The sequence below is a fragment of the Anas acuta genome, chromosome 1 (assembly GCF_963932015.1).
Source record: "Anas acuta chromosome 1, bAnaAcu1.1, whole genome shotgun sequence".
Taxonomy (NCBI): Eukaryota; Metazoa; Chordata; class Aves; order Anseriformes; family Anatidae; genus Anas; species Anas acuta.
Window position 1 is genome coordinate 199,063,318 of NC_088979.1, and position 23,453 is coordinate 199,086,770.

The 23,453-nt window shown below is 41.2% G+C and overlaps 1 protein-coding gene across 14 annotated transcripts in view; it reads right to left on the reverse strand.

Annotated features, from left to right (window-relative positions):
• CELF2 (CUGBP Elav-like family member 2) overlaps window positions 1-23,453 on the reverse strand; it is a 558,673-nt gene that overhangs the window by 128,964 nt on the left and 406,256 nt on the right. For 13 of the 14 annotated variants that reach the window (XM_068670066.1, XM_068670060.1, XM_068670059.1 and 10 more), the window contains one exon: window positions 3,550-3,746. In XM_068670066.1, coding sequence (XP_068526167.1) covers window positions 3,550-3,727 — 178 coding nt within the window. In that variant the 5' untranslated portion in view covers window positions 3,728-3,746. Of the gene's footprint in view, window positions 1-3,549; window positions 3,747-3,911; window positions 4,101-23,453 lie in introns of those variants that run through there. The other variant, XM_068670065.1, reaches the window with a different exon arrangement.

The window sequence follows — 23,453 nt, forward strand, 5'->3', positions numbered from 1 at the left end:
TACAGAAGCTCTTTTTAATAACTACCCTGAAAAAGTCATCTATCCACCCAGAATAAATTATACAAAGGGAGCAAGCTGGACTGGGAACAGAGACAGCTGATCTGCTGAGACTTTGAATCCCCTTAGCCCTCAGAAGCTGAAAGTGCCATTTATTTCAGTGCTGCAGGATTTCCTGCCAATTTTTTTTTTTGTGTGTGTATTTAGTTTACCTAATCCCCCGGATTTCTCTTGCTGTAGAAAGAGGAAAAAGTCTTACAAAACAACAGGGGATAAACACATAAAGTCAAATTACTTTGCTGAGCTCTTTCACACATCCAAAAAGAACCAGAGAACTGCAGGCTCTGAAAAGCAAGATGAGTTTCTTACTTAAGGAGGATATTTGACCATCACCCATTGAAATGCAGCCATTCCTGTGGCATAAGATCCAATTAACGAAGCTGCACAGCAGTGGTATTTCTGTGGAAGTAATGTGGCTTTCCTCTATTTTTTCCAAAATGAGTAAAACTTGGCTTTCTACCTCTCTTCCTCCTCTTCCTCCAGCTTCAGCTTTGCGGAGCTGGCAAGTAGTACAAGTAGGAAAGAAATGAAGTAGGCCGTCTGTCGTTGGAGGGTATGAAAGGCAGCCTTAATAACAGCGGGAGAGAGAGAAGCAGCCGATGGTTATTTTTGACAGAATCGGGAGAGACTCAGATTGCAGCTTCATAAACAGCTCATCAGAGAAAAAGCCTGCGCAAATTGGAGAAGCCCCCTTGGCCAAGCTAACAGAAATACACAGCCCTCGTCTGGTACAAGAGAAATCTTTCGAAAATCAAAATGCCTTTCTTCAAAGGAAAGGACCAGCCCCACGTGGCATAGTAACACTAACTTGCATTTTCATCATTGTAATTCATGGCTTGAAGAATATTCAGAAAAAAAATATCTGAGTGATATCGGCCTGTGAATGTCCAGCATGACACAAAGCCACGGCCACGCAATGAAATGGAAGAAGGACTTTTTCCACTGCCACCCTGCCCCAGCATCCCTTTGACGCACTGTTCCATGAAGCTGGAGGTGACGCAAAGACAGTGGGCAGGAAGCTGCCTTGGATTACCCCAATCCATCTAGCTCAAGTGAAATAGAAAAGGTTGTTTCGTCTGGCTGTTTGCACAGAAGGAGGGCATGGAATTCACCCATAGCCCCTCAAAAAAGCCCAAACTCAGCTTTATTAAAGAAAAAACATTTACATGGCATAGGCGATGCATTTCTCATGCACTGTGATGACAAGAAGGCTATCAGACATTTTTCAGGGCTTTTTTTTTGGTTTATAACAGAACCTTAATCGCTCACACAGAATCCTTTGTGCTACTGGATTAAGAAAATACAAATCGTTCCTAGTCAAGAGATACCCACACGAAACTCAAGAGGTTTCTATATCTGGCAACCTTGCTGGCAGCCTCAGCCAGGAGGAAGGACAGAGCCAGCATGGAGATTCACTGCTCCAGAGCTTCCATGGGAAAGGCTGACCACTGGGGGAGCTCGCTGCTGTGTCAGGGAAATATAAGTCTGAAGGTTATTCTGTCTTTCTTGAGGATTAATTTCATTTGCTTATTAAAACATATAATGTCTGAAGTGACATAAAAGCATCATCTTGGAGTGGCTGAAAAGAGTTTAAGCAAAAAAATACCAAAACAACGAAACAACCCAAACCCATCTTTCAAAATGAATATTGAACATGGGGACTACAAGCCTTCATAATTAGTCTACAGTGATTTGCATGACCTGTGCTTAATCCTCATGCCTCTCAGCTGCCTGACAGACAGGTACGATGTAACGGGAAACACCACAGAAACGGTAATCAATGACTTTCTTCTGTCTAACCACAATATCATTCCCACTTCATTTACTGCTTAGTGGGAAGGCATTTCTGTGGCCCAGGAATCTGTTCTTTCTAAATGGGCGAGTCTCAAAGTTCAGCATTTCAGTGGTTTAAACTAAGTAGGAGTTTGCTCATCCATAGCAGCCTGGACTGCTGCAAATCCAGTTGCCTGACCTCTTAATACCACCTTCTATCCAGCATTACAAGAAAAAGACACTTGGCGAGGGTGCTGTGCTAACGTAGCAGGGGTCTGCATGCTCAGTTGCATCAGTTCTAGGGAATGGAGGGAGCTGGAAGCAGAACTGCATTGAAACACTGCAACAAAAAATACCTTCTGCTTCTGTGGTACTGGTGGGCGAGAGCGGTCTGGTATGGGACTTGGTAAGCAGCCAGGTACGGTGACATGAAGCCCTTCCCTGATGCTGGTGTGAAACCAAGATAAAAAAGTGCCACATGTAGGCAAACCAAAATGAACTAATATCACTCAAAACACAAGAACCTTTAAACTGGGGCAGTAAAGAGGAGACCACCAAGAAGATCCTCAGCCACATACTGGGGCAAGGAGGAAACGCTGAGTCTGGGCAGCGCTTTGCACAAAAGTGCAGGAGCACCCGAGCTGTGCTGCGTGCTGCATGCGACAGCAATAGCCTCTCGCTGAACTGGAAACCTCAGGAGTGCTGCTTTGCACTGGTAGCGAGCTGCTAGCCCACAAAATCGTTTTATGATATTCTCCATAAAGGTTTTTAGAAGCAGTGGTAGGAGAGGACTAAGAATGAATAACTACTGAGTAATCTCACAATGCACGCACAGCTGGCTGTACCTCTGAGCTGTGCTAATTATTTGCAATGCTAGCAATAATTTAATACACGAAACTGGAAAAACTCAAAGTGTAAATGGAAGTATACTATGTAGAGAGAAAAAGCATTGTGTGAAACAAAATATTCACTGTAAGTCTACATGCAAGCCTATGCTATACTTACATAACTATAGTACACAGAATTGTCACATGCCTAAATATGCATAGACATACAGTTAAAGAAAGCAAAGGACAAATACTTTATACGTGAGTGAAAAAATGCAGAAAGAAAAAAAAACACAAAGCCTTTTCTTTTAGAAAAACACTAGTGCCAAAAATCAATCCTTTAACATGACTGCAAAAAAAAAAAAAAAAAAAAGAAATCAAATTTTTGAAAAAGGACAGGGCGACTGTTTTTTAATTTTTATTGCCTCTGGAGCAATGATGTAGCAAGAGCCCACTGCTACCCTTTCTCCCCTTCTGTATCCTGAAAATTATTCCCACCTGGGGTGCAAAGAGAGGAAACGAAAGGAAGTAGAAAATTATATTTTTCATGAGCTAATCCTGGGAAAGTGACCGTTCAGGTTTCCATGTCTCTTGGCAATAATAATTTAAACAAGGACGGCAATCTTTTGTTATTTTTTGCACAGTTGGAATGCTCGCTTCCAGATAACAGATATTTAAACTGCAATTTAAGAAGAAGAGGAAGACAGTAATCGATAGGTATTCAGGAGTTCTCTCCTCTTAGGACTGCTGCATAGCTTGACACAGTATGCTTCAAAACAGCCCAGATACAAACCTCTCTGTAAATCCTAAAACAAAGTGAGACCATTGGAAAAAAAAAAAAAAAAAAGAAGAAAAAAAAAGCCTGAAAGCAAACAGAGTACAACTACTGTACCTTTACTTTGGGGAGGGTTCTGACTTCTGTCTCGGAGAACATTAATCTGGTAGACAGCTCCGTAAGGCTCAAAAAGTTCTTTTAACTCTTTTTCCGACCATGAACGGGGAATCTGTCCAACAAACATCTTAATGGCATCTGGGTCTGGTTGGTCTGAATGATCCAAAGCTCCATTCATCTTGTTAGCTGTGCCGTTACTAGAAAGTGGAAAAGAAGATGAAAAAGAAAAGGCAAGTTAGGAGACTACGCAGTTTTCATATGCACTAGATGCAGAAGATGATGTCAATTGGCACACAGCAGAAAAAAAAAATTGCTATTTAATTAATAGCATAAGTATTACGAACAAAAAACAACGCGATTACATTTTTCATTGAGTCTGGTTTTCTCTGCAGGCTGCTGCTTAATGTCATTATATAAGAAGAGAGCTGCACAACGCAGAGCGGTACTTTTGCATTTTAAAGTGGAGGAGAGTTGCAAGGAAGTGCAGATTTCTCTCCATGGCTGTTGTAAACAGAACTGCAGTGAATTCTCACTAAACTGGCTACTGGCAGAAATAAGACAGTGCTGGTGTGTGTGTGCGTGTTTTGTAATAAAGTCACATGAAAGGAATATGAAACACTTGGCAATCTGTCAGATGACTAATGCAAGATGCCAGCGATGAATTTGCAGATTGTGTGAAGCATCCATGTGTGCATCAAATTAGTATGATATTGCCTAGAATGGAAAACACTCCAGCTATGCGGCTGGATGCTGCCGATTAGTTGCCTATGCTCTTTAAAAAGGAAAAGCAGTCTGCAGAGTGCCAGTCCAAAGCACATTGTTTATTGCACCCTGGCACACAAAAAATGCACAATTCAAAAGGAGAAAGCAGTGGCAAGATTGCCTACTTTGCTCAGGAAACTAAAATGATGCTTCAAAAAGTTTTTCTCCATGAAAAGGACATTAAGTGTTTGAAATTTTTCACACCCCGTAAATTTTTACCCTATCTGATCTCCAGATGTCCATCTAAGTTCAAAACAACTCGACACTTTTGCTGGGGAAAAGCACTTAACCAAAAAAACCCACTCTGTGAGACATATGACATGTTATGATTTAGGAAGAGTTGTACTCTTAGAAGGAAAACAAAACATTTTAAATACTGTACAGGAACACTGAATTAAAAAATAAATTAAAAAAAAAAACACCTTGTGCCACTATTGATAATTAAGGGCAACCATTTCAATTAATTCTTTGGCTAGCGATTCTGTAATGATGATAGTTTCTTGATGCTTAAATTTCAAGAAAGAACGCTAATGAGATGTGACTTTCAGAGTGCTCCTCCCATCTTCCCACCAGGGAAAGGGGGAAGAAGGCGTGCGTGCAGCAATGCTGAACGCTGATCATCCCAAACTTCAGGCATCTCAGAGCCACCTGCCACTATGAAAAAAAACTTGGCTTTAATTACAAGTTCTTCATTTGACAATTGGTCAGGGCAAATGCCTAGAGGAGAGCTTTAAGAGCCCCAAACCTATATAACTGGACACAAATGATATTATATGTGTGAAAAAATGAAATATAAGAATGGCAAGAAAAAAAATAATCTTTGTGTCATCACAGCTGTAATGTGCAAAGACAAATTATTTAGTCTTCCATGCTTCATCTCCTTGAAAGAACACCACACCTGAACATATTAAATGCCCATATTAACTTTTGCACTTTCCCTACTCACTGCAGGAAGGAGAAAATTATATTAAAGGCAGATTTTAAACCAACAACAAGAAGCAGGGTCGTCACTTGTGAAGTGTCTTTAACACTGATCAACAGACAATGGGATTTATCACACTCATTTATTAGACAAAATTCCTATTGATCCTACTGGGAGCCTTGCATGAATAAGAGGCTGAAGGATTTGGCCCAGACTCTTCTATTGTGTTTCATGCACAAACGCCCTCTCTTGCTTTACACATGCTCTTTGTCTGAAGATGCTCTACAGGTCCCAAGCACACCGATGCAGCCATCATGATTTCTCCAGGCACTAGGAGCTGTATTTTCCACACATACTTAATACTTAACAGACAAAAAAAAATCCCAAAATAACTGGCACCCCAAACTCTAAGAGACAAAAACCCACCTTAACTCACTTGAGTGATGCCCAATGGGAGCAATACACAAGACTTTCAGGGGGTATTAGGCACCTATGTGTCATTTAGACCTCTGGAAAAGCCACTCTATTTCCTATTTGTTTATGTAAAACCCAGTGCGTTAAACAACCTTCCCAACAAGAATAAAAAGTAAATTGCAGCCTTATAGCTTAAAATAGCCAAGGAAAATGCTCACACACTCTTTTGGACCTGCAAAGATAAGGCTGAGCTGTGCAGCCACCGGCTTTGTCCTGTACTCAGGCAAGTATTTTCCTTCAGAAATCAGCTTCACTTTTCGCTTCATTTATTCTCTGCTTTGTTTACATTAAAAAATGAATTGAGTTCCTTTTTAAATTATGCCCTTCATCTAGTCTCTCTGTTGGATCTCTTCCTTAAGAAATCCACACATAATTACTATGTTAGCCCTAAATTACAGCAGAGGTCATATTTAATAAAGAACAAGTTTATTCCTTTGCTTATTCCTTTACCCACAGCACCTTTACCACCGAGAGCACTACAATTTCCATCACTAACAAGACAATTTGGAGGAAACCACAAAACCTTACACTTCTAACTGTTTACTCAGGTTAATTGCCCCATTACCATCAAGTTCCTGCTTTGAGCTTGAGGTTCAGGCACGGGTTAGATCTCTCCTAATTCAACACAATGCTTACGCACTTTCTTTACTTCGGTGGGGCTGAAGTGGAATTACATTGATCATATTCCTGAAATGTTTTACTGGGTAAAGATGGTTAAACACCCTGACTGCAGGTGTAGGTTACTGTGTGCTGTGACACAACGCTCCGGGGGACAGGCTGTGTCACTCACTGCCTGAATTAACTTAGGCAAGTCATTAAAACTTCTCCAGCTTTAATTCCACCATCCTCTGACAGCTCTGCCAATCCGCTAACTCCTGCAGATTTAGGAAAAAGCAAGCATAACTTAAGACTTTTCTATATAATTCTTTCCTACTGCAGGGGGCTGGGGTTTTACTGAGCTGCCTACATTTGGGGGAGAGGGATAAACAAGTTGAACCCGTGGAGAGGGCACAGCCAGCTCCTTGTTAAGTTACTTTTCTTTTGACTTCAGTGCAAACGAAGGCTACCAAGCATCTTGGAGGAATGGTTACCCCCTTTGTTGGGGTTTTAAGGAGTGCATCAGCGATGTCACACCAATGGCACTCGCAGGAGCATCCTCATCCAGTGCCAGCAGTAGGACTACAGCCCACTTGGACTAACCAAATAAGTGCATAAAACAATAAGGAGATGACAATTAAAAAAAATCAAATTATTTTATATATTTTACAGATCTGCAGAATACTCAAGGAACAGCAAGCATAAAGCACACCCACTTGACGGTTCAGCTATCACTGAGCTTCTCCAGGTCAGTGCAAAATCCAACCAAATATTTTTGATGCCCTCCCAGCCAATCTCTGCTAGAGAGGAGTTCCCTTCTCCCCCCCCAGCCTTCAACTTCACCCGCTGGCATTGCTGCCCAGCACTACAACCTCTTAGTCGCCAGCAACTGTAGGGGTTTTGTTACTTCTCCCTGCCACCGTGATGCTCTCGGAGGAAGCGACTCCTTCCTTCCGCATCTTCCCCTCTCACTTTACCCAGGAAATAACAACACAGGAGAGAAACGATGGATGAAACTTTCCGAGAGGAGCCAAGGCAATCCTTGCAACAGCTCAGGACTACTTCTTGAAAGCACGAGCGCAGAGCTAGCTGCGGCTAGGGGACACTAATGAGAAGAGAATCCCTTGACAATTACTGTCAGTACCCAAATGATGACATACATAAAAAAAAAAAAAAAAGAGGAAAAAAAAAAAAAAAGAAGAATTAGATTATGTGGCTTGCTGTCTCTACACCGCAGCAACCCTTCCCTCTGTGGCCAATTTAGCCCATTGGACTCCAGGGTGACCCAGCACATCATCTTTGCTGACAAGGTGTCATCTGTATTGGAGAGAGCAGCCCGAGGGCAGAGATTAAGCCACTGACTCGCTGGCTGCTTGTGGTCACTGCCAGAGCATCCTCTCTCTCAATTTGTGCCAATTTTCCTTCTAATAACCTAACTACCATTCCATCATTTCAGCAAGTTGACAGGGCCACTCCTTGAGGAGCCAGAGATTGTTTTAATATCACTGCTGCTTAAACAGGGGCCCCGGCAAAACCCACTGGATGCCTTCTCTGCCTCTCCCATTCATGTCTGTAATTACAGCCAGGCTGCTAAAGTGACCTGACCGCTACGGAGAGAGAGAGGCAGGCTTCAGAAACAAAGTCTGGATCAAAAGGGACCCTCTTAAATTCATCACTGGTAAGACCTTTGGCACTAATCCTCGCTCACTCCCATTCACAAACTAGGTGTCAAGCCAGGTGTTGAAAACCCATTTTTATTGGGACTGAATGGGTTTGCACAACACCCTGTGTCCAATTCCTTTGTAATCCTGGCCAGAACACCTCCTGTTCTTCTGTTTTGCTCAATTCCTCTCGCAGTCCTCACCCTACTTCAGTGGCTTTGCTGTTTTGTTGGAGATTTGCCTTTTCCATGTCTGATGGTACGCGACCAAACTGCACATCCCTGGAAGAACGCTTCATTCCTGAGCACCAAAACGACAACGAGAGCATGCTAAGGAGCAGGCTGCAAGTGTAAAGCTGACTAAATCCAACCTAGCACGGAAGCATCACGGTTTTACAGCAACAGATATTTCCATCCGAGCTGCCAGGGTACTGCACAAGTTGACTGAAGGGACACCACCACTCTGAAGGACTCCAACCACTGGCAGAAGAGATTACGACCATCACCTCACCGTGCTTGAAAACTGTAACTACTGGCTTATGAGCAAATTTTATCTGGAAGGACCCAAAAGGGCTTTATAAACTCATTGTTTAGAGAGGAATGGCTTCATCGTAAGGTGACAGACGGCAGCTGTTTAATGACATGGAGCATTATCGCACAACAATTTCAGCCAGGAAGGGTAGAACAATACCATACCCCATTGGAAACTGCAGGGGGTTGGGATTTAGAGACACAGAATGTAATTACCTAAATTGGATTTCGGCCAGCAAAATGAGGGCCAGAACCTCTGACAAAACAAAATGAGACAAAACAAAAAGAAGCTGTTCTATATTTTTAAGCCGTAAATGACCAGGTCTCTGTATTTTGGGGGAAAAAAAGTAATATCCAGAAGCTTTCTGGCCCATCAGTGTTTTCACAGGGCAGTAGCTCAACAGCAGCTCAGAGGAAAGATGAAGTTTCATAAATCGTTAGCTGCTCCTGTGTCTTGTACAGGTTTTGGCACAACTATAAACCACTAGTAAGAATAACAATAATAATTATTAAGTTACAGATATCCATACCGGCAGCTGCTGAATGACTCTGACATTGCACCCGATTAATGCCGCAGCACACAGCGGGACGAGTAGCGCACATGCAGCAATGCCTACAAAGTAATTTTCTCCAGGTTTCCCTGCACCCAGAGGCAGGGTGACAACTTCTGGTGGCTGCATAACTTGCTCAGCTGTGTTTCTGCTACCCTGGAAGGCCAACTGTAATTTCAGGAGGGGTACCGAAGCTCTGAGTTCAGACAACATTCTCTCTTACTCCGTCTTACAGACCCATAAAGCCTGAACAAAGAGCCGAGTAATTCTTCATCCATCCAGCAGAGAGCAACAGCACTTGCACGCACAGACCACATGAACCACACGAACAATTCTCATGGCTTTTGATACCTGGCATCCAATGCGGAGATTTTATTCTTGTCAATAGCTAATAATACTCAAGTGCTCATGTAAGCACTGAATGGTAAATGCAAAGATGTTTTTTCTCCCATTGCCTCCATGTCTGCAGAAATTATCCGTAAAAGCATAATGTTGCTTAAGACAATGGAATCTTTTTTTTTCTGCCCTGACAAGCAATCTAAATTTCACAGTCATTTTTTTCTGGTGGAGTCAGTGTTTAGCTGTAGCTCAGGTTTGCTAACTCACTCTGTATTTTGCCTCATACAAACCATGATAAAACGTTGGTCTAGAAGGGACTGCTTGCTTCCTGATCAGTTCCAAATTTAGTACACACGATCCCTTTCATGCCTTAAATGCAAATTTTCCGTAGGGTAAGGAAGTAGCATCCTGTCACCGAGGAGGACTGATGTGAAAATCTAGGGAAAAAAAATCCTTTTCCTGTATTGACATTTTTCTTGATGGGAAACATTCTGGCTGGAAGAAGGAGAAGCAGAAGGAAGGCATCTTTCAAACAGCTGGGTCAGAATGCATGATGCTAAAAGTGACATGGGAAAAGTACTGAACCACACACATACAGCATCAGGAGAGAGCTGAATACACCTGAGATACAACACATTATTCTTCAGAGATTCCTCATTAGTATTACAGGAAGGAATCAAGGATACGTATGGAAATCATAATAATAGCTATGTTAAAATGCAATTACCTTGTGCACTTGTGGCGCAGATTAGAGCACAGACACTCCTTTGTGCCAAGGCTTGTTGACTTCCTAAAATTAGCCCTGAGTTGTGCTCACCAAAGCTAACGAGGTCGTGTCTGTCCTGACCTGGCTACAACCTCCCCCAGGCTCACTCCTAACTATTTACCTCTAGAGGCCAGTGGCTGCTCCGGTGCTCGGCCTCTTGGTAGCTGCACCACCTCCATTCCAAAACACTTTGATTTGAGCCTGGGATTGCAAACCGAATTGTGAACATCCTTTGCATATGTGTTTAAAACCAACGGTACTGCTTCCTAGAACCATAGAGTAAAGAAGCAGTAACTCTGCAAAAGCTTTGAATGTTTGCTATATCACACCTTCAGAAAAACAAAAACAAAAAAAACACCTCATAATCACAAATATCTTAAAAATATATATTCAGTGTAGTGACTTCAAGCTGTCTCAACTCTTACTGCTGGTGTATGGACCTCTTTTATCAGAAAATTATTTTTTGGAACACGCAGTAGTGCTTAGTGATATGCATGTGCTCTACATTGACAAAGCTTACACAATTTAAAATATATATTTTAAATTTAGATTATATGCACATATATAGACAGAAACAAGGGAAAGAATGAGTGCAGAAGGGAAGATAAACAGAGAGAGAAAGAGCTGTTTTTTCAAGTCCTCTATTTTGGAAACCAATTAAAATATCATTACTAGTTCATCCAATAGTGGCAGCAAACAATTAAACGCGCCATCTGTACAGGTCAGGACTGGGTAGTATCTTTCTGTTTATGCTGATAAAACTTATAATGGTCTACTTTCAGCATATTTAAGTATTTGCCTACACTAGCCTGTCGATTTTACTAAACTTAAACTAGTAGAAGCTCAGTGTTTGTAAAGAACGGCTGCCCTTTAACAGCTGAAGAAAGCCAAACCCATCCTAACCCTTACTTTCTTGGCTTTGCCCCCTGTCTTGTTCAGGTGGAGGGTTGAGGATCACTCATTTCTACGGACACATGATAAGAATGACTAAAAGTGCTTGGAGATCTGCACCAAGAGGCCGTGTATTAGGCCCTGCCTTTCTCTTCCAGGCTTTCCTGCAGGATTCGGGAGCTAATTAATTCAAGGCTGGATGAGGTCCTCCAGGCAACACCATTCTGGTAGACAGCTCAGCTTCGGTAACCACCCCAGAAGTCAGTTTTGCTTCGTGAGCAGAATTTGCTACATTAAACCTGCAAACAAGGTTAGGTTTGTTGCTGTCAGGTGTAAGGTTGGTGCATTTCTAACTCCGTGCAGCAGGAAAAAGATAACATGAGTTTGGACATTCCCAATAAATACCAAAAGTGTGATGTTTGAGTATCTGTTTTCTGTTGGCCAACTAACAGGTGGATGTCTGCACATCTGGTTTTGGCCTGGATAGGTTAGCATTAACAAAGGCTTCTCATTTATCATTTTTCCATCTTTACATTAATCTCTGTTATGGCAAGAAGAGAACCTTGGCTGCTCATCCCAACTACGATGCTCATGAGCAGTGACTGTGACTTTCTGTACTTTTACTGTACCCCACACTGATGTTTCTCACTGTAATCTCCTTGGAGCAGAGGTTGAGCTTTTGTGCAAAATCTATGTTACGTTTAAATTGGACTCAAATTGCAAAGGGGCCCTCTCCACATTACTGTAAGTCGGACAGGGCCACAGAGAGCACTGATGCACTTGCACAATGACATTACAGTTTTGGGGCACTGATTGACACCATTTTTCCTATGAAGTCGAGTTTCAAGTGGCTGACTGCTCAATATTAATGGTGTGGATTATCAATGCTTTGCTTTACACATATTTGCAGTGAAGAATACTTCTTTCTGTATGGCAAGAAACATTTATTGATGCTACTTAAAAAAAAAAAAAAAAGTATTTGAGGATTTGATTACAAACAAATGCTTATATATTTGTGACATGCCAACAACCACATTAGAATAGTACCAGGCTCTTAAAATTCAGGACACGTAAGACCATCTGTTTTCTTGTCAACAACATCAGTCTCTCTCTCCACACCTACTAATCAAAATGTACTAAGTTGCTACTCAACTTCCTCCTTCTTTTGCCCCCAGAAACATCAAAAGCAATAACGAAGGCTTAAAAATATATGTTTTTATGTAGTAATTAATGACGTGACAATTTCAGCAGGCTTTATATGCAGGCTGGCAGTTACCTGCAAGTTCTTCTGAGGTTTGCACGACTTGGCTATTTCATGGCAACCTGTGTCCTGGAGCTGGGGAGGGATGGAGAAAATGGGTAGGAATCCTCCAAGCATTTGTTTGGAAACACAGCAGTGGTTTCAGTGCACTAAAACCAAATGATTATTGCAGGAAGTACTTTACAGCATGACATATTTTCAGCCTGGCACCCACGTGTGTAAGCACTTGTACCCGCTCGCTGCTGAGCTTCACAGAGCACAGAGCTGGTTCCATAGGGCCCAAAAGCATAAGTCAAAAGAGAGGGAGGCCAACAGCTCGTGGCTGACAAGGCTGCTTTACCTAAATAGCTCCCTTAAAAAGGGAATGGAAGATCACAGCACTGCTCTTGTTAAGGGTCCTGCCAATTTCAGTTAGCTGGTCTTATATATGGGAGATCTGAAATAGACAATTAAAGCAAGCTGTGACATTCAATTTTCTTACTTAAAACAAAATATCCTATCAGGCTTGTTCTTAGTCCCCCCTTCTACAAATCAGAATATATGAAAAGATTATTGTCCAAAGTATGATGCAATTGTAATTTTAACAAGTTGAGCATCATTATAGCAAAATCCCCCTCAGCTGATTTTTTTTAAACCGTTTCTTCATTTTTTTTTGACACCACATCTGGCATATAGAATACAGATGATCATTTGTTTATATATCTGTCTAAATGCCTTTTCCAAACACAGCCAGATGGAGCCTTTCAAAATCAAATTAATTTCAGATTAATTCACTCTGGACCCACTCCAGTTTCATGACTCTATGCTTTGAGGCACCATCTAAATTGATTTAGAGTCATGAACTTAGAGAGCTCAAGTCCTTAGGTATAGAAAAAAAATATCTTTCTTGCATACTGAAAGAGTCAGCAAATCAAGAGTCCGCAATCGTAAGTTTTTGCTGCTTCAAATAAACTCCCAAATCAATTTCAGAATGCATCAGTCTACATAGTGCCAAAAATCATCTATAAACACCTCCATATTTCGCCCCCCAAAACCACACCAGAATTTATATCTTCAATGCTCTAACATTCCTTGATGAGCCCAATACAATTTATTGCTCTAATTAAAAAGCAAAATAAAAAAATGTTGCTCTAGACCTTGCAATAAGCAGCATAGAAAGACAGGAGACAGGTAATAAAAACCTCCACTGCAATAGATTTATCTAAGGAACTATAAACAAATGTAGCCTGCAAACACTGTGGGCTTGCATACTGTCAATCCTCTATGGATGCCTTTATTATCTCACTTGTTTCAATTGCAATTTGGGTTTCCATGGAGATGTAACAGTCAACTCTGGAAAATTATAAGATAAATGTCAGGCAGTGATAACGGTGTTAATGAAGCTTCATTGACAAGCAGAACTATGCTTCAAATAATAGGCATATTTCTATTAGCATATGTATAACCTGTCCAGAAAAAGAAAAAAAAAATCCCAACAACTGGGAAAGACAATATTTAAAAATTAAAATGAAACTGTATATATAAAAACATGCAACACACAATGAAACATTGCATCTATGTGAAACGACGAACTCCTAACAAACAGAAGAGATGTCGGTTCGAAATTTAATTGCCTGATTCCTTTTGAAATTTCTGCACTCTGCCATCACGCTGAAAAAAGCGCTCGGCTGACATGCGCAGAGGCACTTCTGCATGGTGTGACACTTGTTTCCCTACAACGTGAGGCTGGAAGGATTTGCTTCACAAGGCACTTTGGACCACGCAATCTTCCAATTCCCAAATACAGCTGCAGTGAGCTGTTAGAAAAGACGCAGACCTCAGTGGAAACACAACCCGCGTCTACACAAACACAGCTCTTGGGTGCTGGGCATGCTCAGGGTAGGGTGGTCAGCCCCCCACATCTGGCTACATACTGGGCTTAATGGGATGAAGCTGGGGTGACTTGGTGGGCTTGCCTCCTGCCTCTGTACCAACTGAGCCCAGAGAAGTCATATAGAGAAGCTGTCAATTGTCTTTGAAGGACAGTATCCAACTTTTTGCTTTCTACACATGGAAAGGTTTTGCTGAGCTGGAGGTCAAAGAGGTGATAAAGTTGTTTTCTGCAGCACACAGAGGAACACAGAGCATTGAGCTTTGCTTCAATGAATCAAGGTTTGATTCGGGCAGGTTGGGAACTTCCACAACTGGCTGGGGAAGGATCCTGACTACTGCAGTACTTAAGGTTTCATTTTGGCATTCACCGAAGTCAAGAGGAGCAGAGCAGAAGTACAGCAATCCTGTCTCGGAGGTCTCTAGGACAATTTTTGCAGATGGATGAGATGTGCTAAGATAGGCTATTCCCTGCCTATCTGCTAAGTGGTATTTCTGCTGGCTAGAGAGCCAAGAAGTGCTAAGGGTTGTTCCCATCTCTTCTCATCCCACTACCTGGCCTTTTTAACTCTTCAAGGTGGAGCCAATCGTGTTGTAAGAGTGAAGAGTCTTGGAAAACTGCCTTCTGGCACTACCTGAGTGTTAGAGAGGTTACAGACAAAACAATGACATTGAAAATCAGAATCAAGATTGGTTTAGTGGCAGAGAAGGGTGAAATCTTAATCCTACATGCAAACAAAGAAGAAAATATTTATCCCTCCCAAGGCTTGAGAATAAAGTATGTGGGCAGGCCAAACTTTGTGTATTATGGGAAAGCTTTCAAATATTACTGGGATGAATAAACTTATGAAAATATAGCTTGACTGAACATCTACATGCAGTGCAGGAGTCAGGATGACTTTGCCATTTACATGGAAAATAAAGCAGTGGTGTGGGGTCGGGGGGGAGATGGCTTTGCACTTTTTCCTTTCCTCTCCACTGAACTCCTGTTCCTCCCACCTCTTCTAAATTCTGCCTGTTTAGTAAAGGACACCAGGAGTGCTGTCTGGGAAATGCTTCCCCGTTCTTCAGAGTGGCATATGGTAATCTTTGGTTATGTATGGTGTGCAGAAAAGGAAGTAGGAAAAGTACCCAGCCTTTCCGTAGAGCAGAGCTCAGCTCTGATCAGATTGCTGGACAACCACGAAGTCAACAGGGATACATATTTCTTTGAAGTCATATTGCAGGGAAGTTTAAAAAACCCCAAACTTCCCCGTTTCTGAATCTTTTATAATCACTCCTCTATACTACATACTAGAAAAACCTAAGTACCTCATTAGATTGCTACTGAAATGTCAATAGTTAGAAAGTCATTTTCCCCAATGATTTCCAACATACTTATAACTCTCTCTAGTGCTTTTTTGGAGAAAAAAAAAAAAAAAAAAAAAAAAGCCTCTCCTATGACTGGTTGTTGATTCTGTGTTACACCATGAGTACTCATGCCAACTTGATGGAAGAGTGCCCTTCCAACTTGATGGAAGAGTGACAACTCTTCAACTGCAGCCGGGAAAATCTTATATACTACTGCTAGTGTTGAATGGTGTTAAAACCAGGTTGCACCAGATGTACCACTACCAACACATGCAATGGTGATATGTGGATTACAGAAGAGAAACTGGCTCCAAACCCAGAATACGAAGCAATTTTTAATGAAAAAAAACACAACGTGTGTGCTGGGTGGAAAGCATTGCCTTGTACACATGGCAAAATGGGCCACGCTGTCTCCATTTCGCCCCTGTTGAAATTTTTACATCCCACTGCAAGATGTATGCTACGCTCTTCGAAACAGGATTCTTTTTCCTTTGTATTTTGGGCTGCCAACATTTATACTTTAACATCTACAGAGAGAGCGGTTATGTAAATGCACTGACGCACAATTAGTCAACAGAGAATGTGAGCTCTAAGGTAAATCTTAGTTAAAGTACAAAATATTATTTAGTTTCTTTTATTTACCCAAATATTACAAATAATTTATTTTGCTCCCCTGCATTACATGGTTGCAATATTTTTTTAAGACTTACAAGAAAAAAAACAATGACATACAATTAGGAAAGGAGCAACTCCCCTTTTAAGAGCATCATTCAAAGAAATGGAAAACCTCAGAAAAACTGGTTTAAATTTTCCTAATAAACATACCATGAAAAATCCCAGCATCACCACACCCTAACACACACACTTCCGAAATCATGTGGGAGTCATTTATGGGGACACTGCTGACTTCAAAGGCAGACCTTCATCTCCGAACAAGCTGAACAGTGGAAAACCATCCGAGCTCTCTGAAGCCTCTTGCCAAACCGACAGGCAAACACATCGTGAAACGTTGTTGAAAACTGTGTTTTTTAAGGTCATAGCAAATACTTGCTGCAGGAGAAATTTGAAAAGATGAGATAACTTCTTAATTGGATGTTTTGGACAGAAGCTTGTTCTAGTAGGTTATTTCTTCCCATGGAGGTTTTACTCACAAATGAAAAATGAATCCAGGTTTTGGGGGCTGGCTGGCACCCTTCCAGAAGAAACAGGAAAGGAGGAGATGGGAAAAATGGGAATAACATTCTCATCCTGTTGGCTATCCTGTGATGTACAAAAGCCCTGTGCACCAGCAAAGGTAAGGCTTGTGGATGTATTTTTAAGCTCCCTGTAATGTACTTGACCTGCAGAAACTTGGCCATCTCAGGTCTGGCTGGCCATTAGCACCAGTGGGAAACGTGGTGTGATTTATAGAAATCTCTGTCATCACACCACAGGGTTAAGTTCTTTCCTTCTTTTTTCTTTTTCCCTCCTTCTCTAAAAGTGGAAAACTCTTATTTGCAATGACAAGTCTTTGGAAAGCCAGAGGATTACTAACACCATGTGGTTCCCCAAGATCTCCAGCCCTTTTCCAACTGTTTTCCCATACAACCCCTCTCTGTACGGACATCATCACCTTCACTCAGCAGATGGAAAAAGGAAGAAACCTGCCCTGGGGCATGCGGAGGCACCTGGACACTGCTGATGGGAGAACACAGACCTGAAGCTCACAGGTATCATTCGCTTGATAGGGGAAACACAGGGGAATCCGAGGGGCAGAGACGGCATTTTAATATAGGTCCATTTGTTTTAATGATCTGAGGTCTGAACCTTCTGGATTTCTAAGTGAGAAAAATAGAGAAAAAAAATGAAGATTGGGTTTTCTCGCTTTGGTGTAAAGCGGGCGGGAATGTCTGTGCCTTGTGCCCATGGGAGCTGTCAGCTGTGGACACCAAACGTGCAGTTTAGTGTCCACAGAGCAACTTCAGATTCATCAAGAAGGGTATTACTGACTGCTTACTATAAGGCACATCCCTTCTCATGCTATAACCATCCTTCAGAGAAGACAAACGCCTACAGAGAACCAAACTGGGAAGTGTTGCTAATAGGAAAATGCAGAGGACAATGCAACAAAGAAACTGGTTTCTCAGCCACACTCTTGTAAGTCTCATCCCTTTGCTGTGCTTATTTCCCTCACCTTAGAAGGGGAGCATTATGTTCCCATCCCAGTGAAGTACCCTGAAACAGTCAGAAGAAAGCACTACATTAATGTTGAACTGTTATATTATTAAAGACAAAAAAAACAAACCCGAAACCTTTCATGATATGCCTTTTTTTTTAACTTCATGCAATTCTGATTCGTCTCTTAAAAGCAGTATTTGAAAATTACGCAACACAGCAGAAGTGAAGTACTTTTCAAAGCCTACTATTATTATTTGCGTTGCATGAGCATCTCTGAGGCCCCAAACAATACTGGCTGCTTTTTAAGTAGCAGACCTAATTTTATTAGTAAGCCCAGATGTTTTCCCACTATTTTCATATGTTAGGAAACATGATGCACTCCCAGAGGACTTTAATAGGTGGTTAAGAAAAAAAAGAGGAGAAGGAGACACAGCACGTCTACATTCACTTATCCTACCAAGCCAGAAATATTTAATCTGTTGTTTCCTACCAAGTATCTTCATTAAATAGCTGAACATCTTGAATGCTTCTTTACTTTCCTGTGTTTCCTTCTTCTCTGTGATTGGACTGAATGCCAATACAGTTGACTGAAGTAGTTTATGTTTTATTAAAAATTGTCAGACAATCTGGGGGTTACCATCGAGAGTTTTCTGTCACAATGGGTATATGTTCCATGAAGTTTCAAGATGGATGGAATGCGAATCTGATGTGCCAATTCACATCTGACATCACTCCACGTTTGTCAGTCACTTATCCAGTACATCTTCTGTTACCCTTTGCTGTTCCACTTCCCCAGGGAAGTGGTCATGGCACCGAGCCTGCCGGAGTTCAAGAAGCATTTGGACAATGCTCTCAGACACATGGCCTGATTTTTATTTATTTATTTATTTAGGTGGTCCTTTGGGGACCCAGGAGTTGGTCTCGATGATCCTTGTGTGTCCCTTCCAACTCAGATATTCTAAGATTCTATTTATTTCGAAGATGCATTCTGGAGCAGAGTTGCATTAGGCTGAGATGCTAATTAAAACTACCTTGAAATATTAGCAGCTATACAACATTTGATTGGTGTAAGAAAAATAGTTTGGATATGAAAATTGCTATTAGCTTTTACATAAAATAAATTATTTAATAAATTCTAATTGCCCGAGGGATTTTTACAAACAACAGGGATTAACAAATATAATGTATACAATGCATTTCTATATTTAATAAACAGAAAAATCAACCTTGACAGCATACTTTTGCATATTTCAGAACAGATACACAGCCCACATGGAAAAGGAAAGCGATTACAAGCTTTCCCTTATCCACATGGAGCTGTAAGAAGCTCAGAGTCAGCAAAGGCAGCACACTTATGACAGCAGTGGATGTGCCACTGACAGCTACATCAAAACTATGCATCCTTGAGGAGTCATTAAGTCTAAATCACAGCTTGCGATTCCTAATCTTACACGGTCAACGGGTCTGTGTTTCTTAAAGACAGGAATATTGGTGCAAGTAAGATTTTGACTTTAGGAGATCCGCTTTACTAGCTCATTCTACGAGTGCTGCAGAAATGTACACAAAGCTTTACAAATGACCTCATTTCTACCAGGAAAGGACAGCTCAGCTATGTTCTATATTTTCCTGAACTGAAAGGAAGGCCCCACAGCCAAACTGTCATGTCTAATCATTGTGTTGCTTGAGCGTGTTTAAAACAAACAAGTTTTTTTTTTTTTTTCCCCTTTAAAAAACAAAAGCCGTGGAGCAATTGTAGTGTTTGAGAGAGCAGGAGCTGCGTTTTCTAGCACATAACCATGACACCAGAAGAGCAGTTTTGCCCAGTGTGATGAATGAGCCTTATAGGGATACGTTTTCACCTCATTAATGATTTGAGCTGATTATTCCCTCCCCCCACTTTTCCTTTTAGGTCATGGATCAAATGTGACCCACTTTCCTTGAATGCTTTCCCACCATCTCTTTTTCCCATTAGAGTAGAAAGCCAGTTGCTAAGGACACATTACAAAGCCCCCACGCAACCACTAAATATCTCCCCACCCCAAACACACACACTTTTCTTCTCTTCTGCCTTTCTGATATCCTCCCCCTACCCCCGCCTCAGCATCCACTCTGAACAAGATCCTGCTTTACATTCAGGAAAGCCAACAACTGCTTATAAGGACAAGCTTAGCACGAGAATAGGATTTTCTAATGACTACAGAGACTCCTGGGGCCCTTCATATTTAAAAAAATATAAAGGCAGCAGCCTTGGTTTTTAATTACTCCTAATTCTAAATCTCATGGCCTTAAACACAATAGCTCTTTCAACTCGGAAAAAAAATGACACTAATCAGTAACAGAGTCCCCTGCGCAACCTGCTAGCCCTCTGATGGCATTGCAGTGTTTGCACTGTTCTGATTTTTCAAGGTTGACCAATGAGTCAGCAAAGCCACGATGACTTAAAAGCATTAAGTCATGCAAGTAAAATGGCTTTTTTTCGCATACAGTGCTGGATGGGTTGCAATTAGCAAGGGGAATCAGTACAAGGCAAATATTGTAAGAGCAGGGAGAGACAAATAGGGAATTAAAGGAGATGGTGTTCATTTCGGAGCAAATGAGCCCCAGATGTTAAGGTATTTGGGGCTTAATACGGCCCCTCTCACTAGCCAGGTAACGAATGCAATTAACAAACCTTAAGGTTCAATTGCTGAGGCTCAACAATAAGTAAACGAAGATTTCATCCATCTGCCCTACTTCCTGCAGAGTAGCCAACTAGTATTCCTGCTCGGTGCAAACTTCTGAGAAACAGAAGATTGTTCCACAATACTTTCTAAGAAAATCCTTGGCCTGGGCATTTGTAAACGAAGTCATTCCAAGTGTCTCATTTAAAATTTAAAGATGAGGACATGACATTGCAGCTACTTGGACTTCCCTGAAGATTTCAGTTTTATGTGTCATTTGTTACACTGCCGAGTATGGCACAACACTGGCATTGATTTTGATAGCCAATACCTCTGATTCTCCAGCAAGTAAATGAACATGCTATGATAAATGTTTCCATTATATAGATCCACATTTAATTTACAGCTACAGAATGGACAAGGCTGAAGATTTGGTCACAACCTGAATTTATACCTCATCCCACTTGTTTGTTTTTTCCATGGCACATCCAGAACATGCTTTCTTCTAACTCTTGTCCAAATGACAGAAATCATACCTGCGATGGGATTATCCAGCCAGTGGGATGGTGAACCCATAACGTCAGAGCTGAATTGTACCACTGACACTACAACAAGATTAGAGTCACCAGCATCCAAACAAAATGAACCGTAAATACAGTTACTGCTGAGCTATCAATGAGCAAACTAAGGATGGGTTTCCAGCAGTAGTGGTCTAAGGAAAAGCTTCCTGAAAAAGTTTTAATCCTGTTGATTGCCTGAATTCCTGAACTCAGACCAAAAGCTCCAATTTTGGATTAAAGGAGCAACGCCCTTAGCTTTCACCAAAGAACAGATTTTTACTCTCGATATTCTTCTGAGCTGCCCACCAGAAAGAAGACCCTGACATATGGCTGAAGCTGCCAAGCATCCCAAAGAGAGTCCCAAGTGCTCCTTACATGTACATGGAAAGCACGGATGGGATCCCTAAGTGGAATTCAAGGCAAAAGACATCATTTGTCCATCTGGAACAGGCAACCAAAGCTGTGCTTTCTGGACATTCAAATAACTTTCTACAACTTTGACCAAATTTCCTTCTCCTTCATTGTACACCCTATTCCTCTACTTCTCTTTGTACTCAGTCTTTTTTCGACCACTCCTCTTTTCCTTTGTCCTTAACACACCTTTTCTTTATGCTTAGTTTATTTGCTCTTGACGAAACTCATTATTCCACCAAAAATATATAAAACATATACAAACAAGGAAAGCTTCCAAGGTAACTGGCCCTCATTACTGCTTTTTTCCTGGACAGTATTCTGAAAAACAGAGTAAGCAATGGCAACTTCAAAGTGTTTGAACACAAGACTCTTAGCATCATCTTCTATCATTTTCCAACAGTTCAGATTCCCAACAGTTCTCTTCCAGTCCACAAAAATAAATGTGTTGTACACCGCTGACTTCTTTTTCTCTTTACTGTTTTTGTCAAAGTGCTTTCAAGCACCTGTGATATTTTCCAGCTACCACTGCTTGTTCCTCGTGTGCTTAACTTCATAAAGAACACACAAGTCAAGTGCAGGAAAAACTCATCCTTAGCCCTTCCAGTAGCCAAGGCAGAGCTGTCCTGTGGGGTGCACTGGTTATCTGCTCACTGGATGATTTCTAAAAGACACTCCGCTGCCATTTCCTCCCATCCCCAACAGTGGCTGAGCTCCCAGCAGAGCTCCTGTGCAAATCAAACACCGCGCAGATAGGCATCAATTTTCTCCCTCTGCTACATTCTGGAAAAGAGATGTCACGCAGCAGCATTCAGCTGCTCCATTTTGGTGTTTAGTGTGCTTTGCATCATCATTTCAGTGGTATATGCAAGCTGCGACTGTTTTCCAAAGGCAGACACGGGGAGCCAGGTTACAATGCAGCGAAGAATACCCATTACTGTAAATTAAAATCCTTAAACAAATCACCAGCAGTGAAACAATCTCTGCTTCAATTACGTGGTTAGCTGGCACATCAAGTCTTTTCTTGCTTTGGCCAGAAATGCTGAAGCCATGATTGATCTAATCTGTAATCATGTTGTTTATTTCAAATTAGAGATAATATAAAAAGCACAACATCGTGCATGTATTCACAGCACCATTGCAGACATCCAAAAGGAAGTCTCTTTTATCTTCACTGCTTTGCATTTTAACCTAATTTCTTCCCTTTTGCAGTCTATGGTAAATACAATATTTGCTTTTAGAGTTCTGACTCTCCAGGGGTTAGAAAGGAAAAGTACTTAACACAGAGATTATCTTTCTGGCATTGCACTGTACGAATGAAAATTGTTACATTAATGGGAGTATGCGGTCATATTCAAACACCATTAAGTACCTCTCCAGAAATCGGAGGGAAAAAGAATGATGAACAGCATAGTTCTGCTTGGACTTGCAAGTACGTTTGTGTTTCTCCCCCTTCCCCAAGCACAGGATTCCCCAGGAAGGATTTTCCAGCCTTTTTTCTTCTTGCTTTAACTCCTTCTAGCCTGTGCTATGAGCAAGAAGGAATATTAATACTAAGCAGGTTCGGAAGCACAGCCACATACAACTGATTCCCTGAATTGTAAGGTCAACAACTGGTACAAATCTTGCAGTTAAATTTTGCCAAATTCAAATTCAAATGGTAAGTCGAATATGGAGTTACATCATCGGGACCCAATTTCACACCTACAAACCCAAGTTCTGTGCATGTCTGCATGCACAAATTGCTTTGAAAGAGACCAGGGCTTGCTACTTCATGCTGTTACACATTCCTCTTCCTTCCTGGGTTTAGGACTTTAGCTTGTTTAAATCAGCACAGGTCAGATGTATATCTGCTAATGAGTATTGGTAATTAAGGTTTCAAACCACACAGCAGCAGTCCAACACTTTCATGTTGCTGATCTCTCTCTAAGTTTTGTGTATGTGTTCAGAGCAATTTCTGAGTGTCCTGTTTGATTTAATTCCATTAAGATCTTCAAGGCTAAATTTACTGGCAAGAGTTCAAAATATCACTAAACATAGATTTTTCATGTCAGATTTTTGTCTTTTATTCTTTGAAAACCTTTGCAACGGTTTTGTATAATAGATTTTCATTTATCACAAAAAAAAAAAAAAAGAATATACT